Source organism: Phalacrocorax carbo, chromosome 6 (assembly GCF_963921805.1).
Source record: "Phalacrocorax carbo chromosome 6, bPhaCar2.1, whole genome shotgun sequence".
In the NCBI taxonomy this organism is placed as follows: Eukaryota; Metazoa; Chordata; class Aves; order Suliformes; family Phalacrocoracidae; genus Phalacrocorax; species Phalacrocorax carbo.
Genome location: NC_087518.1, coordinates 60,112,777 through 60,129,685, shown reverse-complemented (window position 1 = coordinate 60,129,685; position 16,909 = coordinate 60,112,777). Strand labels below are relative to the sequence as shown.

Sequence of the window (16,909 nt, the reverse complement as noted above, 5' to 3'; positions counted from 1 at the left end):
CTCATGTTTTTCTAAGCATTTTTTCTTGGGTGGCTCCTGGCTATTTTTGACTAGTGTGTGAATTCCCTTTTGCTAAAGGATCTCTCTGATTTATCTTCAAAGGATATTTCTGTTGGTTCATTATTTTGACCTAAATTGTATCTTTCCTAGATGACTGGGGTTTTGTAAATTTTATTTCTTCTCTAAAACCGCTTGCTCGAAACTACATTTTTCCTCTACAGCTGTTTTTTCATCAAATGCTCTCTCTCCTGAGAGGCTGTTGGCTATTTATCAATATTTGATCTGTCTGTAAAGCGTACTTCTGTGGGGTGGCCGTTTATTATGAAATGGTGTCTCTCTAAAGTGGATCTTATCAGTTCTTGATCTCTTTCTCTGTTTGTCTGCCTCTTTCTTAGCTAGCCTAGTGGCTCTGTTTTAACAAAATTAAATACAGTCATGATAATGGCAAATAAAAACCGGCAAAAGGAGATACATCAGAATCCAGTACAACTTCCAGCAGATGCTTGACAACGAGCTTGAAACCGTGCCAGTTGTTTATAGGTGTAAGGGCAGAATCCTCTGCATTTCCTTCAGAAGTAAATATTGCAAAATGGGTTTTCATGGAGTTTTCAGCAAAATGAAAACAGTAAAATAAATAGCAGAAAGCGCCATGTATACTGACTACCTCTTAGGCTTTTTTTTTGTGTCATATCAGCCAGGCTAAACGTTATTGAATCCAGTTCAATCTTAATCCAAATCCTTTGATTTCAGTGGCACTGAACTAGTGATGAACCTGAACCGAGAACATTGCAACATTCCCTTCATTCCACCCTTTGCTCAGCCTATGATAGCTACATTACCCATGCTGTTAGAGACGAAATCATTGTCGTTAGGAAATGATAAAAGCAGCAAAAATAAGCGGAAGAAAAGATTTGTGAGGGTTTCTCCTTGTTTTGCAATGGGGTTAGATGTTAGGTAGAAAGGAAATTATCTTTAATGCAGGCTGCACGTCTTGCTAATGGCAAGAGTGTTTGTCCCAAGAGCAGAGTGAGGGCACTGAGCTGGTTTACGGACACCTCGATGGGAGGAGGTGCATTACTCTGTCCTTGGCCTGTAGGCAGTCACCGAGAGCTTTTTCTGAGCTACACTCCTTGCCGTAGATGGTTTTGCAATATATACATAGAGGAAAGCCTATGCTGTCTGAAAAATAATTTCTTTAATGCATTTTACATATTGTTCTTTCAGTAGCACTAAGTATTTCTGGCACCCTCTTAGCATATCCATTATTCATTCTTTGTTAGCTGATATTCCAGTCTGCCCAGGAAGTACAGCATCCAAAGGTCTGGACGTTCACTGCAGGCTAGAATTTTCTAACCTTATTTTTCTCCATATCCAAGTACAGATCAGTGACATTTTGAAAGTCAGGTGTTCAGCAACTGAGTAATGTTTGGTTTTTTTTTTTTTATAAAAGGAGATCAAGAAAGTTCTCAATAACGTGAGATTTTTGAAATGCAAAAATTTTGATTTTTTAAATTTGCTTTTTGCCTTGTAAGCCTTTAGGATTCACTGAGAGCCTGTTTTCCTTTTCTTCACTGAAACTCTTAAAACTAAAAATATGTATTTTTTTCTTCTTGTATTATAGTGGCTTCACTCAGGGATCTAGTGGTTTAAGAAATTTCCCTCACATGAGGTGACTCATGAAAAAATCCTAAGCTTCCTTACGACCGAGTCCCGATCTTATGCTGTACCAAGACGGAGTTTTGCTGCTTCAGTAATATAAAAAGGCCCTAAACCTTCCCTACATGGAACAGCACTCGTCCAAGTGCAGTCCTGCTTTACTGTTGACACGAGCGTGTTGTTATTGGGGTTTTCCAGACCAGTATGTGTCAAAGAGGAGAAAGATTAGTCTGCTGCCGTCCATGCCCGAGAACGGAGGGAGCCCAGGCTGCTTTGCGTGCTCCCGATCTGCCCGCTGGCTCTGAGGCCTCCTCGGTTCTACTGTGTTTTCTTGGAAAAACTGTTGACATTTGCTCCATTTCACGATGTAATTATGAATGAGCATACTTTGATAATATAGGATTTTAGATGTAAATATGGAAGTCGAGGCCCTGTCAAAAATACCCTGATAAATCATTGCATTTTCATGAAAAAAGTGTTTTACCTTCTCTCTCAGCTAGGCTGGTTTTTTGTGCTGTCCAACTGTTCACACAGCGACGAGAAGGTGTTCTTTGGTAATTGGGAGAGACATTTTGCTGCTTTCTTTTAATTGAAAGGTATTTGTTGCCATTATCGGTTGTGAAGCGTATCCCTGTATGTATCCTACGGCGTCTGTATAAATGTGTGCTATTAATAAATATAAATAAATGTCAGCCAATAAGGACTTGGCGGTTTCGAGAAAACAATCAAGAATGGCAAAAAATGACAGCGTACAAATCCTCGCAGATAAGAGAGATCTACAGCATTGTCATTTGTCCTCCTCTCCTCATCGGTTAAGCTGTTTATTATCGCCTCATTTGTACTATCTGCAGACTAACTGCGTTGAAAAAGGCCTCAAAACAAAGGCAACAAAACCATTTCACAGCAGTAAGAGTTACAGGCGTGTGCAGGTAAAGCGATACAAGAAAAGCTTGCAAGAGCCTTCTCTTCCCCGGTGGCTCCCCTGCTTTTGCACCCTGTATATCCTGTTCTCTCCAACCCTTTCCTCTGCATTTGTTTTGGTATGAGTTAGATGAGTACGCAGGTTATCCAACAACCTTATTTTTCAAGCGCCAGTACCATTAAAGGGTCACCAGGTATGTAAGCTACAGGCTACAAACGCAAAGCTACAGTCATTTGTGATGTTCTTTTAGAAACATCTGAGGGTTTGTGAAAGTGCTTGTGTCGAGGGCATTTCTGAGAATTTATATGTAATGTGCGATACATATTGGTCATTGAAATTTCCCTTTTTCCCTTAAAATATCTATTTTAGGTTTACCAGAACCAAACAGAGACAGTATATTCCAAGGACTGAGAATGGATCAAGGATTCTACACATCTAAAGACTTCCTACCTTTGGTGGCAATGGCAAGTAAACCAGGTGTGTGAAACTATGTTTTTGGTGCAATCGCGTTCAGTACGTCGTCAGCGGTTATCGATATATCAGAAAGGATGGCTGGTCACACAGCAGCACGTCCAATTACAAAGCGCCTCCCAAGGAGTAGGTCCGGGGCAGGGTTTTCTCTTGGTGAGTTGCAGCCTTGGGAGCGTGCTCAGGAAAATCAGTCCTAGAGACCGTAAAGCAAATAGTCGTATGTAAAAATCTAAGCATGTGGCAAATCATTAACCCTAATAAGTTGTATTTGTTATTTTGAATTATATCCAAAAGATGTCATAAGCTTCTCATTTGTATAAATTTTCTTGATATAAATAGTATATGTAAGATGGTCTTGAAAAAATCTGATATTGAAGGAGGTGCTGCTGACCCATATAAGCAGCTGCTGTGTACGCTTGGGATAAATTATTTTCCCTGATCCCACGTCTTGTGCCGCATGTTTTACAGACACAGTTACGGGAGCGCTAGTTCCTTACCCAGAGAACTTACAGTCCAAGGCTCAGGACAAGAGGAGTGTGCCAGGAGTTAATAAGACAACACTCATGGACGCCAAATGCAGTCTTGTTTTATGCCTTTCCATCTTTGTTTTGAGTAGAGAGATGGGGCTCGTGATTTCTACTCCACGTTCCCTCATGATCCAGATCCCTCAATGTGCTGATAAAAAAGAAATGCCATGGACAGATTTCTGGGCATATATTTAGGGCAGCGTGTGGTTTTGTATGTCTGGCCCCATGTTTAATCACACATATACCTTTTTTTATCTACAAATTGATTTTCTTCTGAGCATTCAATAATTTCCTTCAGCGTCATATAGGGTTGCCTGCTTATTTAGTAGACTTCCCAATAAACAACGTGTTAAAGAATATAGCTTCCGCGGCAAATTATTCTGCATATAAAAGTAAAGTTCATTACCCCATTTTATGCAAAAGATTTTGGAAGGGAAATTCTGCATCCCATCTGTCCCATCTCTCTGCTGTTTTGATCAAATGCTTATTTCTGTTTGTTTTCTTAAGCTCAAAAGGAGCTCAAATGGGTAGGGAGAGAAGGGTGGGGTGGTTTTTATTTTGTTTTTTTTTTTTTTAAGAGAGATATGTTTAAAAATGAAGCAGATTGAGAATCTGCCCTGCAAAATATTTGCAGGTTACACAAAGGAAAAATAAATCCTGCAAAACTATCCTGTCTTGTAATAATTTGACTAAAAACACTTCATAGAGTTCTGTACAGGCATGTAGCGCTCGTGTACTGTAAGTCGCCAGCCTGCATGAGGATCTCAATACTATGATCTGCATCCTTTAAAATGTTGCGAAGTAGCGCTCTCGATTTGCCAGGAGATGTAGTGATAGTTGTTATATTAAGTGTGCAATGAAAAAAGGATGAACTTTGAAGAACTAACCTTTTCTGACTGACAGTAATAGATAGCTTTTTGGTGTTGTCTCTTAATTAACACGGTCTCTTTAATTTTCCCAGTCTCTGTCTGTAGCTGCAGCCACCTATCAAGCGTGGAATTTTAAAATAAAATATACGCGTCCTATAACCTGCTCTATCCTCTTTTTTTTTTTTTTTTACTATGACAGTTCTCTAAATAATAGACATAATAGACTTATTCACAGTGAAATACATATTCTGCCTTCTTATTCAGTTCCAAATGCCACATATTAATATACTGTCCTCCAAAAGGGTTTCCCCTTGCAAATACATAGAGGTGAATTTACCGTGGGAGTGGCCTTGTTACCAAGAGCAGAGTGAGCTGCCGTGACTGATCCATTCGAGGCTGGTCCCGTAATGCCACTCTGAGCTGCCGTTCCTCTGCTGCGCTTGTGCTTTCTCCACTGCTCACCGTACAGTTTTTGTAAAGGATTAAATTTGTTAAAAATAAAGGTTAGAGAGAAAAGTTTAGGGAGAACTTTAGAATAAGAAGCCTGTTGAGTAAATGCTAAATGCAATGCCTTATCCATGGTGAGGGGAAACGACAGCGTTTGCCGTACGCTAACCATTTTACAAACGGAGATAGAATACGTGTATTAGGACGATTCTCACTCCGTATATATATATGTCTACATTAAAAGCATTGTTTCCTTGAATGATGCTTGTGTTTCTTTACAATTGCCTGTGAAAAATCCGCTGCTGCCATAGCAGGGTACTGGAGTTACAGTGCAACGATTAAACGGCCAGCTTAGCGCCTCCTGACTGGAATTACCGCGGGCTCGTTGAGGATATAGCTTTATATTGTTTATGGCATTATTTTTTGAGTCGCGATAATTTGCCTTATCAACAGTTAGTTGTATTGAAACTTGTGATAAAGTGCGGGGTCACACAAGGAGCACGCACAGTTTTAGTGAAGTATTTCTTGTATCATTGAATCATCAAACGTCGATGACGAAAGTCGTTCTCTCCATGTAACTTTTTGCAAATCGTGTGTAGAAAGCCACTGTAGATTAAGTGTTTTCTCCCAGTGGAAGATCCTAGGAATCGCTGAAATGATAATATTCTTTCTGCCTCGTGCCATAGAGAATAGGCTCTGAGAACCGTCCACAGCCGGAGCAGCGTCAGTGCCGTGCAGAGAACTGACTGAGGGGACTAACTCTGCAGAACTGTTACACAAAACTATCAATAACTGGTCGCCTTTTGAAAAATATCAAATATTATTTCTTATGATCTGTTAAAAGGAGTTGTGTTTTGTTGTTGTTTTTTTTTTTTTTTTAACTGGGAGGATAACGAATCTAAGAAGAGAAAAACTTACTTTTTGAACCAAAAGATCTCACAATGCTCGTTTCAACCTGGCAGGACCCACAGTCCTACAGACGTGTTGTCATTTGAATTCTTTCCAGATAGAAAGGTGCAGCTGCTTAGAGGACTGACTATGAAATTATGTGTATGAGCATATCTTAAAATGGGAATAAAACTGTCTTTCAGTGAAGCAGAATAATTTGATAGTGACACTCCATGCTTGGAAACTGTAAGATGCAATTTTACACTGCTTTGGGTACAAGTACCTTTTGAGCTGTCAGGCAGAAATGGTTTCTCTCCTTGAAAATGGGGTTTTCCTTTCATCTTTCAGGAATGTGTGGCTGTCACTCTCCGTTGCCATCAATACATGGAACTGTGGTTGTTCTTGGGGCAGGAGACACTGCTTTTGACTGTGCAACATCTGCTTTACGCTGTGGAGCTCGTCGCGTGTTTGTGGTCTTCAGGAAGGGATTCACTAATATCCGGGCCGTCCCAGAGGAGGTAAAATTGAATAACAGTGTTTCTGAGAAGGAATATTGGCTGTTATTTCTACAGGGCCCGAAACTGTGCTATAGGGACTTAAAAGACACCTACTAAAGGTTTTGTTTATAAAAATGCTCTGAAAATATGTAAATTTTTATTAAAATCTGAGGCTCATTTTATATACTCTCTGTATAAATGGTTTTCCTCTGTTGTACCTGTATCCTGTAAAGTTGGAGAGATGCATTTGCATACAGGGCATAGAATTTCTTGTAAATTAGGAAATACAGTAACATTTTTAATCTTGGAAGCACCCCAGAGATCAAACAGCCCTTTGAGTATTGCAGGTGACTCTTCAGGTCGTGGTTAGATTGTAGAACAATACCTTCTGGCTGCTGTCTTGTGGATCTTGGTGATCCTGATGCTGCCTTGGGAGCCTGTAAAGCCTTGTAAGAAAATGGCTTCCCGTGATTTTGGTTTTGAATGGCTGCCAGTGGCAATAGAGCAATGCCATTCATCACAGATTTCAGCGTTCAACTTGATTTTTAGTTTGGCTTTGCACTTTGGCATTTATCAGGACACTCTCTCTGCTTCCTTGATGTACCTGTACTACAGGAGGGTTTTTTCCAGGCTAGATTTCCTTATTTTGGTGGTCTTTTTCCATTATCATTTATTCGGTACACTATGCTTTTGCATACTTGGGGATATCAGGACACCTAATGCCTCTTTACCATGAGATTTGTGGTCGTTTGCTCGTCTGTGTCAAGAAGGCGGGCATCTTCGAGGTCTTCCAGAAGGGGAATGGAGGTGCAAAAAAGGTAATAGAGGGTCTCTTCATGCATAATTTACTTCTGATTCTGTGGCACTTCATTTAAGAGTTCCAGACACAGCGAGATTCCTGAAGCCATTGCACAGACAGACGGATGCGCTATTCGGATTCTTACTAACCAAGAATCAGCTGTCACTCTGAACCGCAATCTTCTCTTAGCAGCCGGGGTAGATGCCTAAACGTTGCCAATGTTTGTACTCATTCAATCATGCAGTGGCCTTGAAAAAAAAGGAAAACAAAAGTAGCTTCAAGCAGTGGCGGCCGTGCTAGAAGGTTGTCAGGTTGGCTATTGCATGTTCAAAGAAGTTTTGTCGCGTTAATGTAGATGATCAAATCCTGAAGGCTTTGCTAAGACAAAATGCTGTTTGACTTCAGCAGTGTTACCACAGCAGAGGTTCAGAAGATCTTAAGTTTGGATTGTCACTCAGAAAACACGTGGCGGTCAGCATTTAATAACGTCTCCAAATCACAGTAAACACAAATCGGGGCGTGTACTTGATTAATACTGGGCCTCTTCTTAAAAGGCACAAGGAGTTACCTAAGATAACTCTTTTGCCCTCAGGGGAGTTACGCATACTCAAAGTAACAGGGAACAATAAAAATATATTGGAGAAATATTTGCATTGCAAATTTACCTAGTGCCACCGTCTAGAGCTGCTTGATTTAATAGCACAGGAGGCTCTGAAGCTGGTATTAAGACGACTGTCTGTATACCGTACACAGGTGACTTCTAGTACAGAAGAATGCGTGGTAGCTTCTTGAGTCAAAAAATACTTTATGGTGGGTTTTTTTTTCATAAAAACATACCAATGTTCAAGTTATATATTTTATTGCTTCTACTCTACAGATGGAACTTGCAAAAGAAGAGAAGTGTGAATTTCTGCCTTTCCTCTCCCCTCGGAAAGTTGTACTTAGAGGTGGACAGATTGTTGCTATGGAGTTTGTTCGAACTGAACAAGACAATGATGGAAACTGGAAGGAAGATGAGGATCAGATTGTCCGTCTGAAAGCTGATGTGGTGATCAGCGCCTTTGGCTCCATTTTAGGCGACACTAAAGGTAACCCTGACTAATGCGGTCTGTAAATGCCGATTGTTATTTTAGCTGCAGCCATTTCCTGTCCTTTCACGGCTTTGTGAAACGCGTTGTCTGGAGGTTACAAAGCTTGTGACTGCTGGTCCTCTTCACAGGAGTTTCTTTGTCCTTAGGTATACCTCTTAGAACAAAACTTGAGGGTCGATAGCGAAAGGTTTTCTGTATATCGCTGTACAGAGCAGGAACTCAGATTAGAGGCAGTTGCTCACTATATACCTTGCTTTCCTCTCAATGCAAATGGGATCTCAAAGAATACTCTTGGGGATTTCTTCTGGACTCACTAATTAACTTTAGAAAAACTCATTATACTACAACTTTAAACTGAGCTGATCTGATCTCTGTTTTGTTTTTTTTTTAACCTATTAAATTAAGCAAGAATTAAGACAGGTTCATTATTCCGGTTCAGCTGGTCTGGCTATCTCTCATTTCTTATGCATATGCAAGAGAACTGTGGCTTCTGTCCTATATACAGTATTTGTTAAACTCACCTGCTCTTGGTTCAGCTTGTCTCATTGTTTAGTTGCACTTTACAAGCTTTGGTCTTAAAAATTAACAATTACATAGTTCCATGGTAAAGATATAGAAACTGGCACACAGATGGCATTTCAGAGATTGAACAAATTCTCTGGGTGCAGCAGAAAGAGAGCTGAAGATGATGAGTACAACTAAGAGCCTGGGAACTAGGCAGAGCTCAAACTGTTCTCTGACACTAGGTTAGATTTAAAGAGTTCAGGCACATACATCAAATGTGCCTCAAAAGTAAAAAACACCAACTCAGCAGAAGGCAGATTGATAAAATGAATAGATCTTCAGCCTGGAGACGCTCATCAAGGTTAGCAGGCTCTGAAAGCCTTGGTGATCAATGTGCCTCCCTCTCCAGGGCACGGTCATGCCAGCCAGTTACCCCATGACATTTTGGCATGGTCCTTCGGGTATAAACGCTCTGACAGAGCCTCCGAGCGCCTCCGAGTGCACGTCACCAGCAAATTTGGTAATCAGATGCTGGTTCTGCCAGCACGAAGGAAATTTTAAAATTTCTATGCATAATGTGGTTTTTTGAATCTTTTTAATCAGGGAAAATCGTAAAGCTAAAATCATCTAAGCAGAGTCTAGTAGCAGTTGTGAACATACCTCAGGCACATACAAAATGCATGACTTCTCACTTCTGCATTTTCTGTGTATACATTATAGATAACGCTGCTTTAAACGAAGTTAAAGAAATGAGTTTTCTGACAGTAAGATTTTCTAGAGTTATTGGTAAAATTATACAAAAAGTGTACTGCCTTCACAGGAAGACAAAACATTAGTTAATGAAGATAAATTACAGGTCCAACTGCAGAATTTTAGAATATAGCCGACAGCAGATTTGTCTGTAATCTGAGCTACTCAGCGCTTCCTCATCACCAGTCCAATCGTATAGAAGGTTAAACCATCATACAGCCACGAGAAGAGTCTAAACTTCTCCTACAGTTAAAAGAAAGGGTCAACCTGGTTCCTTGAGGAACGTCTGAAGTTTATTCCAGGAGCGCTCTTGTCTTACGCGTGTTGCTAGTGCTTTGGGACGGGTTCGTGCAGCCGAGGCCGTTAGCACCTGCACCCAGCTACGTGCAGTGCTGGTTACTCAGGGCTGCCGCTTGGAGATGTGTCGCTGTATCAAGAGCCTGGCATCTGCGTTGGTCATGTTTTAGAATCACAGAATCATTAAGGTTGGAAAAGACCTCTAGGATCATCAAGTCCAACCGTCAACCCAACGATACCAAGTCTCCTAAACAGAGGAGGCATGGCTCCGCCTAACCCCCCGGGAAGCAGGGAGAAGTAATATCTTTTAAATCTTTAAGAGATTCATGAGCTACTCCGTTGGTGGAATTGACTTGAATGAGAATATTGGAAAGTTTTGTTGTTGTTCTTTTCAAAACCCTCTCTTTAGGGTTTTTTGGAAGCTTTTCTAGGAGCTCATGTGGTAAATCAAATATTAGCCTATGCAATCAGTATGTTTTTTTGTGATTCATACACCCTGTGATAAAGGAGTGACTGTTTTCTCCCACATTAAAAACTGCTTCAGCGAAAAGGTTGCACTTACTGTGTTGCTTAGCCGTAACGCTGTGCCAGTCTCGTATCTCCTAGTATGTGTTCAGTGTCTTAGATTAGTTGTTGTGAGGTTTTAAAATAGGCACACAAAATGGGAGGGGAATAAAGCCATGCAGTGAGCTGATCAGGAAAGGAGAGAGTCATTTACCTCGGGGGTGAGCAGTGCGCCTCAGATCCACATTGTAATTTTTGGTGAAACTGCTATTCGAATCGCAATCAAATTACAAGGAAAAATGCAAGGCATTTGTTTTGGATGTTGTGAAAGTGAAAAGAAACTAAGATTTGAGGGAATAAAGTGGGGGTTTTTTGAGCATACCATTTCAGTTGCTTTTAAATCTTTATTTTTTGACTAAGCTGTCTTAATGAAAGTCAAATTTGCTTTTCACCGTTGAGCTGGATTCCAACCAAGTCTCCAGGCTGCCTCAGCATACATAACAAAAAGAAATGAAAAAAAAAAAGCCAACAAAACACACCACCAAAACCATCTTATGTTCTTAGTGTTTGTTTTTTTTTTTTTTATTTAAAGGAAGCGCATTTTTATATTCAAGAGATGGAGATATCCAGCTATTCTCCATCAAAAGATGGAGACGAAGGTACTGAAAACGGGGCAACGCCACGAGCAAACTGCTCTGCCTTGGAACTTGATCTGACTTTGAGGAAGGGGCTGGACTGGGTGACCTCCAGAGGGCCCTGCTAGTCTGAATTATTCTGTGACTGGATGACTCAGATGCAGGTTGAACCAACGTGTTAATTGTTGCTCCTACAAAGAGCCCCATCAATTGGCCTAATTCATGAGGCACCTCAGGGAGCTGCAACGCAACGTCGGTATGGGCTACGCTAGCAGGATATCTCCTCTTTGTTATTAATATTGTTAAACGCTGACGCTACTGATGTCAGAATAGAGAAAATACTATGAAAACCGGAGGAATTAAAATCAGGCTTAGCAAAGCGATCAGGGCATAAGCACGTGGGTGACTGCTGTTCTGAGCAGAAATAGCCGGTAGGTTAGAAAGCGTTTTCTAGTCCGTTATCCTCAAGGAGGTGTTTCCTGTTCTTGCCCAGTAACTGCCACACTTGCAGCTGAGGTTCCTTGTGCTCCCAGTAGGTATTTAGTCTTTTTTGTTTTGTTAAAATGAAATGCCGATTGTGTTTTTAAGCAGCAGTTCTGGTAGGTATTCATCCTCCCATTAGGAATCATATCAATGCATCATTAATTTAAAAAAATGGACTCCAAAGTCCTTTTTATGCTCGGGAAGTTGCTAATAGACAAAACGGGAGAGTTGCCTTCTCGACTATTTTAAGAACGCTACCACTTTACCGAAGCCAATGGGAAAAAAAAAAACCCAACAAATTGTTCAAATCAAACTACTGCAGATGGAGTAAGAAAAATGTTTTGCTTGTTGTTGGAGGAAAAAAAAAAAGGTTTTTCAAAGACAAATTGCTTTTTTTCATCGCGTAGCTTACCAAAGCCTTCAAGCCATCATAACTGACCCACATAAACAAAGAGCTGTGAGAGAATTTGGTACCTTTCCTCACGTTCCTGCTCTTTCGCTTGGTTTGTTATATTGGAGGCCTGTGATGGGTGAGCGAATTACTGAAGTATCTTCTGTCACCATCCCAAATTGCAGCTGCTCAATATATACAAACGTAATTCCGTGTACTCCCTAGCACCGCGTACAGCCTCAGCATCCTACTTAGCACCGGTCCAGCTGGTTTTAAAGTCTAAGCTTTGAATAACCGTTCTCCCATCTATTTAGTTCTGATAAACAAATGGGAACAATATTTCCGGACTGCAAAATTTTGCACTGGACCAAATGTCCTTGTTCTGATTTATTTTCTGGAATTTGTGAGGAGAACCTGGACTTTCCGAGGAGAACCGTGGAGGAATTGGGGAAAATAATACACTTGTTCAAAACGCGCTACAAAACGGAGGGGACTAAGGCAGGGTAGGGGACTGGCAACGTACGTTTAGTTCGGCACTCTGTTTAGCGGGCAGCAGTAAAGAGGAAGCATTCCCGTTTTCTAGAACGCTGAATCTTAGCATGATAATGTCTATTTTATTTTCTTGGTGAGGCAAAAAATACAGAAATATCCAAGCAAACTCCGACTACCACACCCCCCCCCATGAAATAATAGGCTATTTATGAGCAAAAATAGATTTTATTAAATTTTTGATAGTAGCTAGCTATTGCGTGGTAACTGAGGGGCAGACTTTTATTTCACGTTTCTGGCAATCAGCGACAACGTTCAGATATTTTGCTTTTGCTTTCAGTACGACTGTCATCTCGCTCGGAAACTGCAGCGGCGAGGCCCAGAAGGCTCACTAGAGCATAGCTGCTGCCCCCCCCCCCCAGTATATTTCAACATACAGCAGAGATAATTTTGCCCAGATAGTTTACAATTCTGTCATTGAATCTGCACCTACTTAATATTTATTTCTATAGATTGAGAAGAAGGGAAGAAGGGAGGAGAGCCTGCAGAGCTCTGAGCTCGTAAGTGAAAGAGGCGTTAGTTTTCCTTTGTACGAATGCGGAACTTGAAACGGTGCGGAAGCCAGCGAGCCTGCGGGGAGTGCTGAGTTTCTTCACAGGGCCTGCGTGGACAGCTGGGTAACCTCAGCCCCAAAACGCTGAAGCCTCGACTATCTAGTGAAAGACCAGGAGGGAGGAAGAGAGGTGTTGTGACGCCCCAGCCGGGAGTGACCGCGGGGGTGACCTGGCGTCTCCCTGGCAGCGCGTCTGCCTCGCACCCACACGATGGACTCTTAGTCACCAGACTTTTTTTAAAGATTGTTATATAAAACTGAAATTTATATAGATTCTAAAGATTCCTAGTGAAAGAGGTAGGAGTTTTCCTGCTGAGTCACTTGGAATAGGATTTTTCTCCACAAATAGGTTTACTGAATGAGTTTGAGTGCAGCAGTTCCACGCCCTGAAACGATTGCCGGTTTCCAATATCCAGAATTGACTCCGGGATGATTTCTAAAGCCCTTTTAACACAGAGCAGGAATCCTGCTCTTTCACCCGGTAGGCATCGGTACACATTTACTTGCTGGTGGCAGGCAGAAAACGAAGTCAGCAGCAGCTGGCAGCAGGAGCCCCTGGACCCAGTTCTATCCAGTTAAACCGCATTTTAATCCTGGTTCAGTACGGTCGTGGGGCAGAGACTGTGGGAAGCATGACTGTGCCTTTCTTTATTTGCTGGGCATTTAGGCTGAGCCGTGTCAGCACTTAATCAGTCCGTTGGTGCATGTGACAGCTGTAGTTTTATATCTGAGATTAAGAAAGTTATAGTGTATTTGTATTTTTCTGAAGTAATGCTGCTACTCACTGTAAAGGAAGTCTGTAAGATGGATATCAAAAATAACATTAATGAGCTACTAAAGCTAAAATTACAGGAACTTATGAAATTGGTTAAACATAAAAACCATTAAACTGTTTATTGAAGCTTCACAGATATACTGCAGCTAATGAGCATTTCTGCTATTTAAATAAGCCCAAATTGAACACACATTACATGGATACATAATTAGTCATGGCAGTCAAACACACAGAGACTCACTTTTAAAGCTTTATTTGAGGAATCTTTTCCATTTGATTTGTTTTGTTAATTAAAATATTTTTTCTGTATTCACTTATATTTTAATATTGGTTTTGCAAGTGCTGTAATTTGCTGCTGCTTTTCCATTTGTGTTTGTTTGCTCTGTGAATATAGCAAATTTGGAGTATATATTCAGAACTGTCCTTTTGTTTGGTGTTATTTGTGTTCGCATCACTTGATCGCATCAGAATAATTCAATTGTATGTTGTCTTTCATCCAGAAGGATCTTTTCAAATTACATATAATATCTCACCAGGCCATGGAGGAGAAGGCAGCACAGCCACGGGACTGTACTTTGAATTTTCAAGGGAAAAGCTGTATTACTTTTAAACTTCAAAGGTTGTGAGGGTGCAGGGCTTTGAAAGACACTCTTTTCTTTCCCCCCGTCCCAAATCACGCACCAACGAAAACATTAGGTATCTAGTTTGCTTAGTGTTCAGTGTCAAACAGCAACGTGGAGAACCGATAGTTGGGGTCGCCTCCTTTCAAGCTCGGGTTTGGCTCTTAGACTCTCTCCCACCCCTTCCAGGGGCAGAGGAGGGACTTCCCTTTGTGAGGACCAAAGCTCTCCCCTTCTTGCTGCAGCTGGTCTGGGAGGCGGTCCCTTCGGCCTCACATTGCCCCGGGTACCACAGCCAAATTGTGAGGATGTTAGGAATTCTTGTGTAAGATGCTTTTAAATCATGCTCTTATTTTTACTTAACCTAAATCTCGGAGATTATAAAAAAAGGCAGAAGTAAATAGCTGCCGGCTACCGTGCCAACCTTGCCACCAGGGAAATGTTCTTCCCCAATTTTAAAAATACTGATGAGGCAGACAAATCCCCAGGCCCTGGGGAGATGGTTCAGGTGAAGGTATGTTGGGCTTTCTTTGCACTCCAGAAGCTTTTGGGATAATTATGTCCAGACAGCTATTTTAGCACAAAACAATCCAAAGAGAGATTTGAGAAATGTAATAGATCCAGGATAACAGAGGTAATACCCTATTTTTCCCCAAGAAGAAATAAGTAGTGAGAACTTCCAGTTTTACATCATTTCTTCTGAAAAACTACACCTCCGACAGCACGTTGCCCTTTAACACCTTTAGCGTGGTTCAGTCCTGCCTCAGAGAAGCAAAAGTCATCTATTAAATCCCTGATACCAAATCCCGCAGCACTACGTTTTCCTCTGGGTTTTTTTCCAAACACGTCTTTACAAGCCTGTACGTATTTAGCTTGCGAGAACTGTCTAGACCACACGCTGAGATGGTACCGCTGCGTGCAATAAGTTATCCTATATATGACTAATATGAGATGATCAAAAGCTTTCTTGAAGTACAGACAGTCTGAGACATAAAGAGAAAGTTAATGTGTCGATTTATGAATATTATTGAAGCATTCTTAATAAAACTGCTATCAGCCATTATCAGCACTTTAAGGAAAAAACAAAAAAACCACAACAAATCCACCCTCAAAACCAAACAAACAAATGAAAAAACTCATTTTCCAGACTGGAAAACGTCTCAGCCCGAAGGTTGTGTTTGGTGCGATCTTTCAGCAATTGAAATATTTTTAGAGGAAAACCGTTTCGTAAGTGTTTGATTCTGTTACTATGCAAATATTGTTTTTGCCAAGTCCAGCCACCAGTACACGCGGGGTGGGAGGGACCGTGCGAGCAATAGGTCTTGAAGAGAGATTAAATACTTCTGGTATGAAAAGCTGCTACAGTCTTTCAGCTTGAAGCTGTCTCCTGTGATTCTGGCTCCTGAACCGGTTGCAAAAAACCGCGTTGGATTGGAGCCCTCTGGATATTTGCGTATGCCAAGGGCAAGGGAGAGCGCGCGGGTGGGACGAGGAGGTGACGACGTTTGTGCCTTGCTTCCTCTTTTGTTATTTTGCCCTGGCTCATACACAGCCCCCCCCCCGCCCCCCCGCCCCCCGGCTTTGAAATGTGCTTCGATTCGGAGGCGAGGGGAGATGCGGAGCCCGGGAAGGAAACCCCGACAGGGTGCCGTGCGGAAAGAAGCGTTCGAAGCTTGCCGCATACGCGGGGGCGCGCTGGGGCAGTACTGCGGCTCTGCCCTCGCGCTGGGGAAATAGTCTTGGCTTAACCTGGCAGGTTTCTCTTTTCCGTGTCTGACAGCACAACTACATCAGTTTAATTGACCTTGGCAATCTGCATCTGCTAGTGGTACGTCCCTGAGGGACGCCGCAGTTTTAGGCTGCGTTTTGTTGCAGAATCTTCCGTTCCTGTAGACAAAGCTATGTACAAACCCCCCCTTTTGATATGTCCCATCCACGTTCGCTAAAAGTATTTATTGAAGAAGTGATTCTCTTCACGAAGCTGCTTTGAAGTGTCTTTGCGATTATAATAAAATAATTTAAAAATGCATAATGCATAACAAAAATCATGTTAATATAGAGCAAGATTAATTTTTTCTGAGCATTTATGTGCATTTAGTGCCGTTCGTATAATGCCATGCAGTACAAAAAATTATTTTTTTATATTCGCACCTACATTATTTTCAAGGACAATAATAGTTCATGTGCAGAATGCCTATACGTGCTGTTTACTAACATGAAAAAAATTAAGATATCTTAATGCATGCTCTAAAAAACCATCAGAAATTGCAGTGAAAAAGATGCAAAAGCTATTGCTTTTGTGTAAGCATTTCATTTTGGTGGTAGTTTTATGGTTTTATTCTTATTAGCCGTAACAAGTTTCCAAGTGAGCCTTACTTTTAGGATGTTCTGGGTTTAAATGTTAAGTCGGGATGGTTTTGACTTTATTGAAATCTACCTTTTTTTCGGAACTACATTTCTTCAAAACCAACACTCTCTGTGAAAGCCAAAGCTGTGATAGTGCCACGTTTCCGGGTGGGAAAAATGTTCCATCTGAAAATTCTCAGGCAGGTTTAATAATGACCTGTCAAAAAGTAGCAGAGTATCATTTCTGTCGTGAGGGTTAATAAAGGGGGGAAGTAAATTCTGGAGATCTAAATGAATTTCTAGAAATTGTATCATAAACATTCTTTTCTCATTTT

The 16,909-nt window shown here is 41.2% G+C and overlaps 1 protein-coding gene across 3 annotated transcripts in view; it reads left to right on the top strand.

The window, feature by feature from the left end:
- Positions 1-16,909, top strand: part of DPYD (dihydropyrimidine dehydrogenase) — a 368,439-nt gene that overhangs the window by 168,480 nt on the left and 183,050 nt on the right. For all 3 annotated transcript variants that reach the window (XM_064455561.1, XM_064455562.1, XM_064455564.1), the window contains 3 exons: positions 2,948-3,055; positions 6,129-6,298; positions 7,954-8,164. In XM_064455561.1, coding sequence (XP_064311631.1) covers positions 2,948-3,055; positions 6,129-6,298; positions 7,954-8,164 — 489 coding nt within the window. The remainder of the gene's footprint in view (positions 1-2,947; positions 3,056-6,128; positions 6,299-7,953; positions 8,165-16,909) is intronic.